The 17,973-nt window shown below is 36.6% G+C and overlaps 2 protein-coding genes across 3 annotated transcripts in view; one reads left to right on the top strand and one right to left on the bottom strand.

Annotated features, from left to right (window-relative positions):
• Positions 1 to 1,319: 1,319 nt before the first annotated feature.
• LOC107585626 (60S ribosomal protein L37) lies at positions 1,320 to 4,402 on the bottom strand. Of its 2 annotated transcripts, none has more exons than XM_016272721.1 (4): positions 4,309 to 4,402; positions 2,956 to 3,091; positions 2,058 to 2,142; positions 1,320 to 1,423 (listed from the first exon to the last, which is right to left on the bottom strand). In XM_016272721.1, the coding sequence occupies exons 1-4, from the start codon at positions 4,309 to 4,311 to the stop codon at positions 1,354 to 1,356; spliced, it is 294 nt and encodes a 97-aa protein (XP_016128207.1). In that variant the 5' UTR covers positions 4,312 to 4,402; the 3' UTR covers positions 1,320 to 1,353. The 2 variants fall into 2 exon arrangements, with proteins under 2 accessions (XP_016128207.1, XP_016128208.1); XM_016272722.1 differs by lacking the exon at positions 4,309 to 4,402 and adding an exon at positions 3,890 to 3,920.
• A 4,143-nt stretch (positions 4,403 to 8,545) lies between these two features.
• The window catches only part of LOC107585677 (alpha-2,8-sialyltransferase 8E-like), a 13,348-nt gene continuing 3,920 nt past the window's right edge, over positions 8,546 to 17,973 (top strand). The window contains exons 1-2 of the mRNA XM_016272805.1: positions 8,546 to 8,867; positions 12,763 to 12,870. Of these exons, the coding sequence (XP_016128291.1) occupies positions 8,773 to 8,867; positions 12,763 to 12,870 (203 nt within the window). The 5' untranslated portion in view covers positions 8,546 to 8,772. The remainder of the gene's footprint in view (positions 8,868 to 12,762; positions 12,871 to 17,973) is intronic.

Raw genomic sequence — 17,973 nt, 5'->3', positions numbered from 1 at the left:
CTGCTCTGGTTACAGTTCTCAATGCGAATGACTTCCATGCGTAGAAGCAGCACCATGGAGCTGGAGAGCGCTCCTCTGGATAAGATCCATGTGGAATGCGAGTCTGCCAGCATCATCCAGCCGGAGAACTTCTGCTATGTGGTATCATCAAGCCCCTCGGCTAGGGGTTCAGGACTGGACAGTGACTTTGGAGCCAGTGCAGGTTAGTTTCATGATCTCATTCATTGAATTGAGTAGACTTCAAATGCTACATATACACTGCAAATAGAATACTTCTGGCTGGTAAGTGTATATTTGGAGTCTGTCCATTCTTTGAATTCTCCTAACTGTTCATTTAGGTGTATCTCTGCGTATCCTTTCTATGGACAGTGATGGTTTTCCGGGCTCTGCCTGGGCGTCCGCTCTGGAATGGGATTACTACGAGCCAAGTTACGTCACTCAGAACCACGTCCCGAAGCACAGACCTTACGCACCCCCCATCACTACCAAACAGTACTGGGTCTAGAGCCCAAGCTCCATAGAGAGCCTGATGAACACCAGAACAAGACTCGATTCAGCCATTCTCATTCTAGAACTTCAGTTGAGCGGAGTCTAGATTTCTGTCTGGGTTTAGTGCACTTAAAAATGTTCACATGCTGTTTTAACTGCAACACATCACGTTGTCAAATCACACACACGATTAAAAAAAGTCTTCTCACGATCACAGCTTACTTCTGCAGCAACTCCAAACAGGTTTGTTGTGTTTACAAAAATGCGTTTATAGAATCACTCCACTATTGCTTTCACTTTAATCACTTTGATTGACACGGTCCTTTGTTTTACACGTAGTTTCTCACTGCATTGTAATTTATGTTTGCACATGATTCTCAGCATGGAGTTACTGAGGTCTACAGAATAGGCTGTTTGAGTACTTCACAATTTTGACACGCTACACATTCTTGTATTTGTAAAGAAAAAAGTATTTAGATTGTGCCTGAATTGAATAAAGTTTTAAAATACAGGGTGTCATTTAATTGCTGTGGACATCCAATGCAATTATAAAAATAAAAATAAAGTTTCAAAATAACCGTATGCCTTAAGATCAGTTTTCATATGCATTAGGGGTTTATATAGCAGAACAGCTGATCTTGAGATTTAAGTCTCAACTCCACAAAACCATGCAAGCTGATAAAGACCAACTAGTTTCACCATGTTACTCTTTATATAAAACAACCATTTTCAATCAAGCGTTTAGTTTGCATCGATATTAAAAGGTAACTTGTTTTCAAATGGTTTGAGAAGTTCTGAGTGTTTGGGAGACAAAAAGATGAAATCAGACGGACATTTTAAACACCACTTTTTATTGGAAACAGATTACGAGGAGCTGGACGCAGCCACTGCTGCCCGACGGGGCTTGGGCACGGTTCCCTCACGGAACCCATTTCTGAAAAACAAACACACACAAAAAAAAAAAAACATACTTCAGGTAACAGGACGTCATAGAGAGCACTAAAGATAATTCCCAAGCCCATACCATGACTGCATGGGTCTCAAATCTATCGATCAAGTCCCTCTTAACAGTAGTTTCAAAACCCAACAGGTTTACACAAAAACTGAACAGAAAACAGACCCTAAAAGACACCCATCTAAATGTACGGGTCAGTCTTACCTCAGTACAAAATCATTATCACTGGACAGTCATTTGTTCAGACATTTATTTTTGGACATCATTGGTAAGCCACTGTACAAATGCTAAATTTAACCAGAGTACAGCCACTCAGGATTTAGGCAAACAACAAATCTCAGGATCAACAGGGACGTTTCTATCATTGTTAGTCAAATGTTTCTGCATCAAACCCAAACCCTGTACCCTGCTTTGAAATTTCACTGTATTAATGCATGATAATATGCAAAGGAAAAAATTAATTATAAATTACATGAGACAGGAATCTGAAATAAAAAAAAGATGCCAGGCAAAACAATTCAAAAATGCTTAAAAAAAAACATTAAACCAAAAGATTAAAGTATGAAAAAGAAAAGTAATTTTAAAAGCATGAAAATGTACTACATTTACTCACCTGAACCTGCGGAACACAACCTTCAGGTGTCTCATGCGGCCAGTTCCTGTGGTGCTGCGCCTCTTGGCCTTAACGCTCCAGTTGTCTACAAACAAATACAATTATATTTCATACGCATGAAAATAACATGCATTCCTCCAGCAGTCCATAAACATCTCCGGCTTACCTCAGTTCAAACCTGTTATCACTGGACAGTCATTTGTTCAGACATTTATTTTTGGACATCACTGGTAAGCTTTGATACGCCAGACAGAACACATGCGTTTTTGCAGTTCTCTCTCAAGGAACAGTTCACCCAAAAATGAAAATTTGCTTAAAAAAAAAAAGAAAAAAAAAAGTGTTTTAATTTTAAACCATTGCGACTGGTCAAGGAGTCCATAATCCACAATAAAGCTCCAAATGAAAATGTTTTGAACCGTCTTCGTTTACAAGCGGCGCTTGATCCGTACATTTTTCTCTCCCGATTCAGAAGAGACAACTTTTCACTGGAGAAAGCAATATTAAGGATAGAGGACTTGAAGTCTTAATGATGGATTTGTTTCTTACAAACGCACAGCTTTCCACTTCACATGATGTTAATTGATGGACTGGACTGGTTTGGATGACTTGTGGATTATTGTGACGTTTTTATCAGCTGTTTGGACTCTCATTCTGACGGCACCCATTCACTGCAGAGCATCCATTGGTGAGCAAGTGATGTAATCTGATGAACAAACTCACTCAACATCTTGAATGGCCTGATGGCTTTTCAATATTTTTCCATTTCTGGGTGAACTAATTCTTTCATATTACCTACGCTCCCGCTTGTAGCGTGCCAATGAAGCTACTTGAATTAAAATCAATGCAAAACCACCAAATAATGAACTGTGATCGTTCACAGACAAATCAAGACACTTACACTTTCTCTTGCGCTTGGCAGGGTAGCCACACTTTCCGCAGGTGGACTTCTGCAGGTGATACGCCTTGGATCCACAGCGGCGGCACAGGGTGTGCGTCTTATTATGACGCTTACCGAAAGATGACGTACCCTTCGTCTGAAAAACACAAGAAATTCATCATTCACATTACTGCTTGTATCTTAAATGCTCCTTTTCATATGACAGCCGTCTCAAAACATAGCAAGCTGCCTTCCTAGATAGCATTCATTCATGTGCAGCTTGCTTGCTTCGGACACTATTATGCCTATCAATAAAGTTTATGTAGGCAGCTCACTATAATGACAGCTGACTACATTCTGAGATGACCCTCAATATGCTGTCCAACTAGGTAGCTAGCTAGGTTAGATGAAGCTAGATAAAGGAGTTTAGACTATGATGCTCAATAAGTATGTTTAGAAACAATAATGATAAAAAGCAACTACAGACCATGACTTCCTAACAAACCTGTTTAGAAAGGAAAGCTAAATTAGCAGTGAGATTATAATGCACAAAAATACGGTCTAGAAAAGAAACTTGATAGACCCACAGCTCATCATGTTTGCAGAAAGGTTAACCACCTAAACTGGTCTGACAGTTTCATTACACATTTAAACAGTCTCAGACACATTATTGACATCCAAAACTACGTATTTAAGATGAATCTTGACACTGGAGATAGTTTAGAGCTAACCGGTATATTTCTCGAGCTCGTTAACACTGTATGAAAGGCTAAGCGACATGCTAACCGATAAAAATATCATCTATAACCTCTCGCTATCGAGGAATCACAGACATAATGGATGCTATTGAGCCTTAAATATATATGCTTGTGATATTTTTAATGGTACAGTGCTTAAAAACAAGCCATGAATCAGATGTTAGAGGATTTTGACGGCAAGGCGCTGCGAAACTCACCATCTTTCCTCAGAGCTGATTTGTCTAGAAAAGAAACTTGATAGACCCACAGCTCATCATGTTTGCAGAAAGGTTAACCACCTAAACTGGTCTGACAGTTTCATTACACATTTAAACAAGTCTCAGACACATTATTGACATCCAAAACTACGTATTTAAGATGAATCTTGACACTGGAGATAGTTTAGAGCTAACCGGTATATTTCTCGAGCTCGTTAACACTGTATGAAAGGCTAAGCGACATGCTAACCGATAAAAATATCATCTATAACCTCTCGCTATCGAGGAATCACAGACATAATGGATGCTATTGAGCCTTAAATATATATGCTTGTGATATTTTTAATGGTACAGTGCTTAAAAACAAGCCATGAATCAGATGTTAGAGGATTTTGACGGCAAGGCGCTGCGAAACTCACCATCTTTCCTCAGAGCTGATTCGAAAGAGACCGGAAGAGACGCTGGTGTGCCATTAACACACCACCGGCGCGCTTTCGGTGCAACACCTAAACACGTCCCCCGACTGTTACACTGCGGCCTTCTTATCCAATTATTTTAATTGTAAGAAAGATAAAACGTATTTTTAATCTAAAAAAAATCCCTGTTCTGGTCACAGAAAGTTTCAATTAATTACAGAAATGGCATGTAGGTCTGTGATAACAAGATTTAACATACACATTTCTTCTTAAAGGTAGGGTAAGTGATTTCTGGTAGCTAATGTTGATATTTGAAATCACCAAAACAAACACGCCCCATTAACACACCACCGGCGCGCTTTCGGTGCAACACCTAAACACGTCCCCCGACTGTTACACTGCGGCCTTCTTATCCAATTATTTTAATTGTAAGAAAGATCAAACGTATTTTTAATCTAAAAAAAATCCCTGTTCTGGTCACAGAAAGTTTCAATTAATTACAGAAATGGCATGTAGGTCTGTGATAACAAGATTTAACATACACATTTCTTCTTAAAGGCAGAGTAAGTGATTTCTGGTAGCTAATGTTGATATTTGAAATCACCAAAACAAACACGCCCTTACCCCAAAAGGGTCTTGCCCCTATTTTGATAGCTCCGCCCCACATACGCAACCCAGGCAACGATTAGTTCTGTGAAACAAAGCAAAACCTATGTTACACCGTGTCTACATCGTACGTGAGCTGCGCGGCGCAACAAATCCCGACAGAAAACTGCTGCCGGGTTCTATTTATGACGTGTTGACACACATTTCAAATGGTTTTCAACGGTGGTTTGATCGCGTCCAGTGTAGGCAGACTTTAGCTGTTGTAGACACGGTGTTACTCACCTATCGAGAAGAAACAAAGCAACCTCGGCGTCCGATCGCAGGCCTCCGCTCCTTGAGTTCTCTCCAGCGCTGGAAAGCTGATCCGATATTTACACGGGTCCTACTTCTTGCCTTATCGTTCCGCAGACGTTTTCCTCTTTTGTTTCTTATCCACCATCTCTTTCTATCTGTCGCTCGGCTCGGCTAATGTCCGTCCTGTGCACTGAACTCTCTCTCCTCCACATCATGAGTAGACACGCCCCTTACTGCTGATTGGCTACAAGTTTGTTTTGCTATTCGGCCCAAATCAGTTTTCTAAAGTGTTTTTGAAAAATCACATACCCTGCCTTTAAGGAAATGTGTTTTTACATAGGCCATCCTAAACAACTGTATGCTAGTTTAACTGAACATTGTATTTGTAGAGGTTAGGTTTAGAGGGAGGATTTAGTGTAGTAGGCTTATTAGCCTTAGCCTATATAAAAACAGAAATCAGTGGAAAGTCCAGTAATATTTAATTGTGTGTGTGTGTGTGTGTGTGTGTTTATTCTTGTGGGAACAAAGCCAGCAAGTTTGATTGATTTGTCTTTTCCAAGCGGTCTTTGCTAGGGCTCACAGCCACCGACTGCAACCATAAACATAAATTACAGAGTTGCCAAAAACGTCTGGACTCAAGTCGTCCCTGAGACAAAAAAGCAAAAATTTGAAATGACCTTCATTAGGCTGCCACAAGCCTCTGATATCATGGAATGGCAAAGCAATTCTTTCCCATGCATTTAAAGTCTTTGACCCTTGTTATAGCTATAATATGATGGCGTTCTCTTAAATTTGATGTGAAAGATCAAAGCATTAATTTAAAAGGGGAATGAGTTACAGCATAACAGGGTTGAAAACATAATATGTTTACAGCGTATTATTTACTACAACAAGACAATATTATTATATTATAACATGCAAATCATTTGAACAGAAAAAGAATGCTACAGTATAACAATCAAAAATGCACAGTAAAAACTTTCTAAAACTTTCTAGGGTTTTCTATACTATATTACTATATTGTGAACAAGTATATAGTATTAGATGTGCCATTTTATTGGAAAAAAACATTGTAAAATGATGGGTTTTGGAAGTTAAAATTATGGATGAATAAAATTAAATTAATGAAATGAATGGTGAGCCTACTTTACAATTAATGTAAAGTTTTTTGATTATATTTTATTCAAATAGTTCTTCTTAATAACAAAAACAACAACAATAAAATAATAATAATAATAGTTATTATTATTATTATTATGGGAAATTTTGACATTTTATTTGTGACCCTGGAGCACAAAAGCAGTGTTGAGTCGCTGGGGTATATTTGTAGCAATAGCCAACAATACATTGTATGGGTCAAAATGATTGATTTTTCTTTTATGCTAAAAATCATTAGGATATTAAGTAAAGATCATGTTCCATGAAGATATTTTGTAAATTTCCTACTGTAAATATATCAAAACTGAATTTTTGATTAGTAATATGCATTGCTAAGACCTTCATTTGGAGGCGATTTTTTCAATATTTACATTTTTTTGCACCCTCAGATTCCAGATTTTCAAATATTTGTATCTCGGCCAAATATTGTCCTAACAAATACATCAATGGAAAGCTTATTTATTCAGCTTTCAGATGATGTATAAATCTCAATTTCGAAAAATTGACCCTTATGACTGGTTTTGTGCTCCAGGGTCACTTTCACAGTAAGGACATATTATTTAATATTAGTTAACATGAAGTAACAATGAAAAATACTTCTAAAGCATTTATTAATATAGTTCATTTCAACATTTATTAACATTATTAAAATCGAAAGGTAGACATTAGCCTATTTAATTGATGTGAGTTAACATTAATAATGAACAGTTAATAATAAATAGCCTATACTGTCCCATACGTATCGCCCATTGATGGATCATTTTAGTTAGGCTAATACAGTACCTTATTGTAAAGTGTTACCCGTTAATATTATTTTATTTAGCCTAGTTAATGTTTACGGCATTATTTTAATATCAAGTTATCATAAAGGCGTTTTAGCTATGTCTAATATCACTGCAAAGCCCCAATTCGTCCTCGTGTAATTTCCGCCGCATCACGTTTTCTCTGGTTTTGGTTTCATGAAGGGTTTGACAGCAGATCTGCAGTGCCTCGCTGCCTCATTGGTGCTGATGAGAGGGAGTGGAGTGCGTCACCGCATTCTGCAGGAGCGTCGCGTGATGCAGGTTATGCCAGATTTACTACACGTCCACATATAGACGATAGACCTCAATGGGCAGCTGTAGCTTCGCTATATCCGACAGGTTGCTCAAAAGCGATACCGAGGCGAAAAGCAGCTGCTATGGAGCCGGTGAAGACGGTAAACACGCGCGGGTGTGACTCAATGTGTCTTCTGTAGGGCAAACCGTGGGGTCTCTCTTCTGAAGGATGGGCTACTCAGATCCGACATCTAGTAGAGATCTGTTGGGAAACAGATCCCTGTGTTTTATTTTCATATGTGCTTTTGGACTGGTCACCTTATTTCAGCAAATCCTCTATGGCAAGAACTATATTAAAAGGTAAGGTGATTATTTTATTAAATGGTGCATGATGAAAAAAAAATCCATATTCTATGAGGGTATGTAGATAATAAAGCAAAATAGCCTTCAGTAATTAATCTTAGTCATATTGCACCCATATTGTTCCAAAATCTCTTTTAAACTTGAGCTCCATTAAATCATGCCATACACAGTCCCCTGAATGACTGTCTATGCTGCGAGATGCTTAAGTCTGTTTTTCTTCTTCCTCTGTGTTTATTTTTCACGTCTTGGTTTGTTTTTCTACCTTCAGCCCTTTAAACAGCTCATACATCTTGCGTAAACCTGTGTGACAGCAAAAAGTCATATATTGCAGAACCTTATTATAAGCAATTGCGTCGCTTTGAAGATAAACTGGAAGACTGTGATGTAGCCTCTGTTTTTTTTGGCATGAGCACATAGCCTAGATTCAAGCACTAGAAATGCATTAGGCATTTTTTAAATCATGGTGGTGTTTCGTAAGACCCAGATTTCATGCCTTTTTTGCGGCCACTTGCATCAAAATGACATCATACCTACCGAGAATAGGTCCCGGAAGGAACGGCGGTAAGCAGAGTGAGATGGCTCAGCATTGCGAGGGTGTTTGAGAGTGTGTGTGTGTGTGTGTTTGTCTATGTAAAATGGCGTCTCTTGTGAGGAACGCCCCGCAGTGCATTATGGTTCCTGCGTCCCAGCAGATGCCCATATGCTGAATTAGAGCATAGAGCATTCTCACACTCCCACCTGAACCCCCCTCTTGCGTCTTGAATCATTTTAGTTTTTTTTTTTTTGGGAACGGAGGTAAGCAGAGTGAGATGGCTCAGCATTGCGAGGGTGTTTGAGAGTGTGTGTGTGTGTGTTTGTCTATGTAAAATGGCGTCTCTTGTAAGGAACGCCCCGCAGTGCATTATGGTTCCTGCGTCCCAGCAGATGCCCATATGCTGAATTAGAGCATAGAGCATTCTCACACTCCCACCTGAACCCCCCTCTTGCGTCTCGCACACACTCAGGATTCATGACATCAGAGGCTGACGGCTACGGATTGCATGAATGCTGTTCTGTACCCCGTATCTATTCTGCTGAAGTGGAGCGAAACAAGTGTAGGGGTGGGTGAGTGCTTTTGGCTTTAACTGCAGCTTCAAACCCAGCAATGAGAGTAAACGGAGACCAAATGGAGACTTTTGAGTCTTCTGCTTCTCAGATTTTCTTCTGTCAAAAAACCCTACATCTCATGTATGTCACCTTAGTGTTTCAGAACAGCGAATGAAAAACTAAGATCAGATTTTCTAAGAAACCATTATGAAAATGAACTCAAATCCAATCAAATGAACTCAAAACCAAGCAACAGTCTCAATATGAAACATTTATCTCCCAAGACCAAGTTATCTGGGTTTTGCCATATATATTTAGTTTGCCGAGGCAAATGCTATTTACTATTGATAAATGGCCAAATGGTATTGGCTATATTTCTGGTTAAGGATTTGAACAAATCTCAAACCTTGGCAAATAATAAAAACGCTCCCAAATCCCACTAACTTGGAGAGGGTGTCAACTTTGAACTTTTAAGCCATATCAAGGGGTATTGTAGTTGAAAATATATAGTGAAAATATTCAAAACACCTTAGCAGCTGCATAGAAATGCCTTGAAAATCAACCCTACTGAAGAAAAAACAATAGCAACCCTCATAGAATTGGTAATGGTTATAATGTCTATAATGGGAATTGTATTGGTTTGAATGGAAACTGTAATGGTCCCTGTGGGTTTCTACTGGTAATTGTTTGCCTATTGGTGGCATGTTAAAACCACTAAATTCTAATGGGATGGCTACAACAAACTACAGATAATGGTATAATGGTTAGAAGTTAGTGGTTAGTAATGTTTTTAATGGTATTTTTTGTGGAAACCATTAGAAGTTCTTCAGCAGGGAACCACAACATCCATGCTTTACATATTCAGATCAAAACTGTATTCACTTTACAACAGGGCTAGTCAACTAGCTTCATTTGAGGGCTGGATTATCGAACTGAAAATTTGAAGGGGGCCAAGAGGGTGAGGACCATCCCGATCTCTTTCTGGGGGGGCCTATAAAATTAGAAATTCAATTGAAATGCATATTCAGCAGTAAAATGAACTAATATTACCAACACCAAGATCTATAAAAGGTTAACAGAGTGCTGTCTGACAATCAATTCAAAAATAATTAGTTAATCACACATTTTTCTGTAATTAATCATGATTAATCACATATTTATATTGTCATAATTTCACATTGAAACTCCAAATTAATGTAGACAAATGTAGAAAACGTAATGACAAATGTGTGCATTAATAATGCATCCACAGAACTGAATAAAACGTCCTCTTAAACGCTCCTGCCAGGTGAAATTACAACTTAGAATTATTAAAAACACTTTATGCTGGAATTGGCCTTCTAATGTCATTGCAAGAAGTCTTAAAGCTGTCAGTTTGGCGCGGAGTTACAACTAAAAATAAAATCGCACCGAACTGGCCAGGACAAGATGTGATTGCTGCATATAGATGTTTGTGCATATGAATCAAACACAGCAAGGTTATTTTATTACATTTTCCTCCTAGCTCTGATTACACTGGTGCTAGATTGAGGATTGGCGTCTGCAGTCTTGTGCCAGGCTTGAAATTTCCTCTTTGTCCTGGAGATATTGATTGGCTAAGTGGCTGTGCCATGCAGAAAAAGTATTGACATTTAGCTACTTCTTCAGCTCTTCATTATCTACTGGACTGCAGAAACACATCTGTCCTTCATATGCACCTTCTCTCTCCTCTTCCCATTGGCAGCTGAGTTTGCGTTTCTCGTCGAAGTGCTGATGTCCACATTAAATTGATGCTTTTAAAGACATGTAGAAAATGGCTGCGCATGTAGGCCTACTACAGGGACTAGAACTGGTTTAGGACAGCAGATTTAAAAAAAAAAAGACCACATGAAATCAAAGTTTTCTGAGGTTTAGTCCATGTCTTGAAACAATTTTGCATGCTTTTTTCCAATAAAATTCTGAAACTAACTGACATCGGTTTAGTTAAATTAGTAAATATTGATGTAATACATACACTAATGCAAGTTTTTTTAAAGGGGTCCTATTATGCTTTTTCACTTTTTCAACTTTAATTAGTCTGTAATGTTGCTGTTTGAGCATAAAAAAGATCTGCAAAGTTACAAAGCTCAAAGTCCACTTCAAAAGGAGATATTTTATTTAACAGAAATCACTTTTCAAAAACTACAACAAACGACTCGTTTGGACTACAACCAGGGTTTGAAATTAACACCCGCCAACCCGCCAAATGCGGGTAAAAATCAGCTGTGGCGGGTAACGCTGTAAAATCACTAGCCAATTTGGCGGGTTACTTTTCGTAAATTATGTTTACTAATTAATTTCTAGAGGAAGTTCATGTAAGCCAAATCTGCACAGATTTAGTGTAAATACTGAACTCGAGACTCATCATGATATTAAATAAGCCTAATTGCGCAGCATCTGGGCATATCTAGCTTACTTGAACATACCCAGCGATGTAGCTATTGGCCATCGGGAGCACCGGGAAATTCTCGGTGGATCGATCGCCGAAGCGAGGGAGACCTCATACTAGGCGCTGTTTTTAAATTACAGCCCACACGAAACTGCAAAAAGCAAGTACTCCAAAAGTGTGAAGCGGCGCTACCCGGTGCATCCGCCAGCCGCGCGTTAAAGCAGAGCGGGATCAGTCTCCCGCACAGCGCTGCGCTTCCGCCACGATTTATAAGAGATAAACAGCACAAATCGCTCGATCCATTCAGAAATAACACAGAATTGTGTTATACAGTTGACTACAACGTATATTTTCCGGGATTTGTGATGTCACAAATACAGACAAATGGGACGAGACCTGGTTGAGCTGAACTAGAGAAGGCAACAAGTGTTATCACTATGTCTGAGACACGCTAGCTTTCCCAAGGCAGACGAACTTAAATCATCCGGGCTTAAATCGCGCTCAAATTGATTTGATTTTGACACAATATTTACACTGAAGCTCGCAGGCGGCTATGGTAAGGGGCGTGACATTTCCCGACCAGGCGCCGAGTGCTGACAATCACAACACACACCGGCCCAGCTAACCAATCAGGGCACACACTGGCCCAGCTAACCAATCACGGCACACACTGGCCCATAGTTACATATTCACTTTTTATTATGATTTTACAATATGCAAAATAAGACCATGTTCAACATGAGCAGCATATTAGAATGATTTCTGAAGATCATGTGACACTGAAAACTGGAGGAATAAATTATATTTTACAATGTAATCAAACAGAAACCAGATATTTTAAAGTCTAATAATATTTCACAAATGTGTATTTTTGAGCGAATAAATGCATCCTTGGTCAGCAGAAGAGAAAATCTTAAAAATGTTAATGGTAGTGTTGTAGTCATCGCTTTCGAAATCCTCTTCCGATAAAATTATTCATTGTTTTTCATAATTTATTTTGACATTTTTACAGAGGAAAGATCTAAAATGTGTACATTATGTGTATCAACACTCGTTTTTTTCAAAGGTTTGTTGCACTTCCAAATGTTTGAGTGTCTTTGCATTAGATAACAAAATGACAAACCAAGTGACCTTCAATTTAGGGAAAGAAAGGGCAAGCACACTTGACTAATTTACAGCCAAACTGGCTCAGAAAAAAATGTGCAGCATTTGGTTGCAGATTCCACTTGGTTTGATGTTTTTGTCATTTAATGCAATGATAGATATTTTGAAGTATCTAAAAACTTTGGCACCACTTTACTGTGCTTGTGAACTGCAGCTGTTCTGGATTGCAGCTTTTTCACTGAAGATGATCAGTGGCACTCCTGACATCATACACCAATTTTTACATTCTTTGATTAAGCCAAACCAATGAAAACCTCTTACAAATCTGTGTGTGTTTGACATTTTCTGCTGCCTTGAATGAATACATGAAACCTTAAACGACCTGCCTCATTTTCTCACTAGTGGGCAACAGTTTTCCCGCCTCAAAGGATTGGAGGTGGGCAACTGGAGCGGGCTCATTAGTTTCCCCGATGACGGAGGGATGAAGCCGGCCAGAAATGGGAGGAAAAGGTACAAACCAGCACAGCAACCTCTCAACAACACCACCAACACTCTAGAGAGACAGTGAGAGAGAATGCCACGTAGACAATGATCAGCCGCATGCATGTCTGGACAGGAGACACATCCAATCCCATCAGCCAATCAGACGAGCAGAAATAAGCAGCTGTGGCAACTACAATTTATCAGAGCCAATCAGAGGACCAGGACTGATTAGAGTTTCACTTGTAGATTTCCTCACAGCAATGATCACTTCAGGACGTATTTTTCCCATTCGTTTTCTCCAAAACCACCCGATTTGAAATGAAACCTTGATTTGAAACAAAAAGTTTTGAAACAAGTTATGAGAAAAAGGTATAAGTGTGTGGTTTTGTTCACAATGGAATACTAGCTTACTGCATACTGTTCAATATATGCTGCATACTGCTGCATACTAGCAATTTTTGTGAAAAGTAGTAAGGGAAATCATTTGTATGTCATGCACTGCAAAACATGATATGTTTGTCTTGTTTTCCAGTACAAATATCTAAGCATTCTTAAATCAAGGTACATTTACTTGAGATGTACGATGGGGAGGTTATGCTTAAAACAAGAACAAATGATATTGAAATATCTACGATAATATACGAAAAATAATATAGTTCTCTCTTTGAGTTCAGTTTATTTTTCTAACACCACTGGCAGATATTTTTTCATTTCTACATATTGTGATTATTTTGCATTTTGATCAAATTTTGTGACATTTTCCCATGCTGTTTGCTTTATTGTATAGGCAGGGCATGTTATATGCATGTCGAAATAGTAAGATTAGTATGCTTTTCTGAACAAAGCCACTGAACTTAATTGGAAATGGACAACTTGCTCTATAAAGCATCGCAAATTACAAATGAATCAGATTATGGTACATTACAAGCATATAAGTATAAGAAAATTCTATATATTTGAAGTTTATTGCAACATTAAAATATGTAAACATTATATTTACTATACATTATGATTAAAAATAATATAATATTAATATAATTTGCATTTTAATTGCATTGTTACTTGTACATGTTACATTGTATACTTGAAGTTTATTGCGACATTAAAATATGTAAAAAGGATATTTATTAAACATTAAATATTAAACAAATAATAATATATTATTATTGATGTAATCTGCATTTAAATTGCACATTATATGTATGCCGGAATAGTATGATTACGGTTAGTGTTCGACAAACTTTTTTTTAAACAAAGCCACAAATGAGAATGAACTGTTTATCCCATAATAAAGCATCGCAAATTATGTAGTTGAATCAGATTATGGTACAATGTAAACAAATTGATACTGTAAAATTTAAATGTAAACTATTGATTTGAGGTAGAAAGTACTATATATTCGAATTTTCAAAGTACATTAAAATATGTAAAAATTATATTTATTAAAATATTCCTGATGCAAATAATATAATATTATTGTTTACGCGTTGATACGCACACAAAACGTTATATTTACTGAACTTTATATTTATGAAATAATTAAACATTCATATATTAATATGTTATGAAATAATAATATATTATCTATATCATATTTATAGTGAAATGCTTCTTTTTCTATGGAGGAAACTAATGGGATTTTTACATTTGGGGAGCCCTGCCCTTGTGCTCTTTTGTGGATGTCAGTACTGGGACAGGAACTGAAGGGTCATTGAACTCTAAACCTAATCCACTTGTATGCATCTTGACAGATGTGTCCGTCAGAATTTTCAGCGTTCTGAGGCTCAGAGCTCCGTAGTTATCACGCCCTGCCTAGCTGATATTCAGAAGAAAAAAAAAGAAAAGAAAAGGTAGGCCACACTGATGGCATCTCCAGTTCACCTCCTTGCCAACCTTACGTTCCCCCTTGAGGATGTCTCTTCGTCTTTTCCATCCGGGCTGAGAGGGTCCTACTGCTCATGCTCAGTGCTCGGCGCACCGCCGCTCCGTTTGTGCATGTTGTCTGCAACCTTCCATCCGCCCTCGACCTTTGACCTTTGACCTCATCACCCCCTTCCCCGCTCCCTGAGGTTGGGAGTCCTCCCTTGTGTTCCTCTGGATGTCATGGGTCCCTGTTTCTGTGTCCCATCATGCATTTCTGAAACCCCTTCACACCTCACCTGTGTGTGTCATGAGCACATTTGAGTGTGTGTGTGTGTGTGTGTGTGTGTGTGTGTGTGTGCACGCAAACGGTTTGTGTAGTGAAGTATGTGTGTGTGTGTGTGTGTGTGTCATGTGACTGGATTCCTGCTTGCACATTGTACCGCCTCTTATTGACCTGAAAGATTTTTTTTTTCTTCGGTTTTCTTTTCATCTAAATGATCAAAGAGCGCCCATGATTACCCAGTGTGCACCTCTTCAGGCTACAGCACAGTCACATGCCATGACGTCACTTCAGTCAGAGATGTATGGAATCGCTAAATGTGTTTCACTTTTTTTCACGCTCCTTCACTTTGTTTCTTTCTTTTTTGTCATTGCTCTTCATTACAAACCATTATTTTAATTAATTAGCTCACATTTACCTTTCATAAGTTGGGTGAAGTTAATGGTTTTGCTCCAAAACCACTAAACAGCATCTTATTTATTATTATTATTATTATTATTATTATTATTATTAAATACTCTCAAAAATAAATATTTTTTAATGTATAATTTAAATATTACAAATAATATTTTTTAAATTATTATTATTATTATAAAATAACAAGAAGAATAAAATATTAATAATAATGGAATGACATTTTTTTAATAATAATAATAATAATAATTTATTATAACGATAATTATTGTGTTATATTATTATTATTATTATCATTATTGTTATTATTAAATACGTAGCTCTTTATTTTACAGTACATGTAGTATTATTGCAATAGTATCAATAGTATGACATAGTATCAAATAATAACACTATAATAATAATAACATAATATAATAATAATAATGTTTTGAATAAAAATAATGATTATCAATAATAATAATAAATAGTAGTTAAGAAAATAATAATAAAATAATAACATAAATAATAAAATAAAATATTTTTGAATAATATTAATAGTTATATTATAAAATAATAATATAATATTAGCATTTAAATAATAATAAATTTAAATAATAAAATGAATCATTTAAAAAAAAAAAGAATAATCATGAATAATATGATAAGAAAAATAAGAAATGTTATATTATTAAGAATTATGATATTTCTATTTGTAAAAATATCATATTTTTATATTATTACATCATCAGTTTTTTATTTACAGTCCAATAGTATTATTGAAATAGTAATATATTACAATAATAATACATTTAAATAATTAAAATATTTTTCAAATAAAAATAATGAATTTTCATATTGAACGTGAGGCATGTTTCCCTTCTTTTTTGTTCTTAGCTGATCACATGCCTGGCTAATGCCAAGATACAACAGCTAAGACGTGATCTTAAGACAGTAAACAGTTAAGAAAGATTTTGTTACTGTACAAAGCTTTTAGGATGGAAAGCATAATTTAAATCATGTTATTATTTAACAAAGAAGAACATTTAAAAAAAAAAGGGTGTAATGTTTGTAGCCTTTTTCATCATATTCCTTTTACATAAAATAATCCATTTAAGTCTGGCATAATAGCACGCATTAGCATGATAGTAGATAGATAGATGGGAGGTCTTTGGCTCTGTGAAGGCTGTTAGCAGCCAATTTGGCTCTGATTTCAATTACAGTAGCAAGCCATCCACCATTAAAGTCCATTTAAAGCCCATTAAAATGGAAACATGAATCACAGTATGTTTTCATAAATGCCGTGCCTGAGGCAAGACTGAAAATGGCAAACAGAGACATATAATGACAAAAACACTTCCTGATGCTGTCTACTTGCTCATAGTTTACAGTTTATTTGTTTAAACCATGTTTTTAATGCATATTTTCTGTATTTCTGTTTCACAATCAAGGTGAGGATTCACATTTCATCCATTCAAAGCCTGCTGCCTTCTCTTCATAGTGGTGAAACTGTTATTTCTTTTATATTTCTCCTCAGAGCATCAGAAAAGACAGTTTTAAGCTGATTGTGTCTTGCGTAACAGAAGGAGCGAGTCTTCAGAGCGGCTTGTCAACAATCCTCAAGTGGCATTCCTATTATAATCTGGAACCAATGCAAATGGGATCAAACAAGAATCCTGTTTCACAATGCACTATAGAGAGCGTAAGCATTTCTGCTCACGAGAGTCGAACAGTGAGTAAGTAGTTCACTGTTGCTTCATAAAAGATTGAAATGCTAAATAGTGCATTTTCAGTGAGTTTTAGTACACTACGCATGGCACAAATAGGCCTGTTTATGCTTCAAACCAGTGATTCTTAATCTGGTGGCCTAAGCACCGTGTCATAGGGGCCACAAAAATACTTACAATTATTGTGGTTCTCAATTCCAGTCCTGGGGGCCCCCTGCTCCACACATTCTGCATGTCTCCCTTATTTAACACACCTGATTGAGATCATCAGTTCGTTAGTTCAGTTCATGGATCTCTTTCCTAACGAGCTGATGATCTCCATCAGGTGTGTTAAATATGTGCAGAGCAGGGCCCCCCAGGACTGGAGTTGAAAACTCACTGCTTTAAAATAAGTGAAAAATCAAGGCTTATTTTAATTCATTCCTTCTACAATTTTTATGTAAGAACCACACTTTCCATGCACAATCTTGGAAAACCTGAATATATGAGTGAGTATTAAAAGTGTGATTTTTCGACATTACAAATTCATAAATGTTAAAAATAAATGAATACTTTTTTAAAAACAAGAAATAGGCCTATGTTTTTGTTTGTTTGTTTGTTTTTTAGTTTTGTCAAGATCAAAAAATGTTTTTAGGTTGAAATTGCAATTTGTTAGTATTTATATAATATATAATATAATTCTAAAAATATAATATTTAAAAGCCAATCTCAAAAATCACAAAACAACAAAAAAAAATCAATTTTAATAATCAATAAATTAAAAATAAATGTTTTGTACAGATATATACAGTATATATATATATATATATATACTTATTTATTTTTATATTTATTTATTTATTTAATATATATATATGTATTTTATAT

This window comes from Sinocyclocheilus grahami, unplaced genomic scaffold (assembly GCF_001515645.1).
Source record: "Sinocyclocheilus grahami isolate Dianchi unplaced genomic scaffold, SAMN03320097.WGS_v1.1 scaffold73.1, whole genome shotgun sequence".
In the NCBI taxonomy this organism is placed as follows: Eukaryota; Metazoa; Chordata; class Actinopteri; order Cypriniformes; family Cyprinidae; genus Sinocyclocheilus; species Sinocyclocheilus grahami.
Note: the sequence above shows the minus strand (reverse complement) of the source record. Positions and strands in the feature narration are given on the sequence as shown.

What these genes read in the sequence shown, in the direction of transcription:
- LOC107585626 (XM_016272721.1), bottom strand. An exon ending in TGCCAAGCGCAAGAGAAAGT is followed by an intron (nt 2,143 to 2,955) that starts GTAAGTGTCTTG and finishes ATTTGTTTGTAG; the next exon opens with ACAACTGGAGCGTTAAGGCC. An exon ending in GTTGTGTTCCGCAGGTTCAG is followed by an intron (nt 1,424 to 2,057) that starts GTGAGTAAATGT and finishes TTTGTTTTTCAG; the next exon opens with AAATGGGTTCCGTGAGGGAA.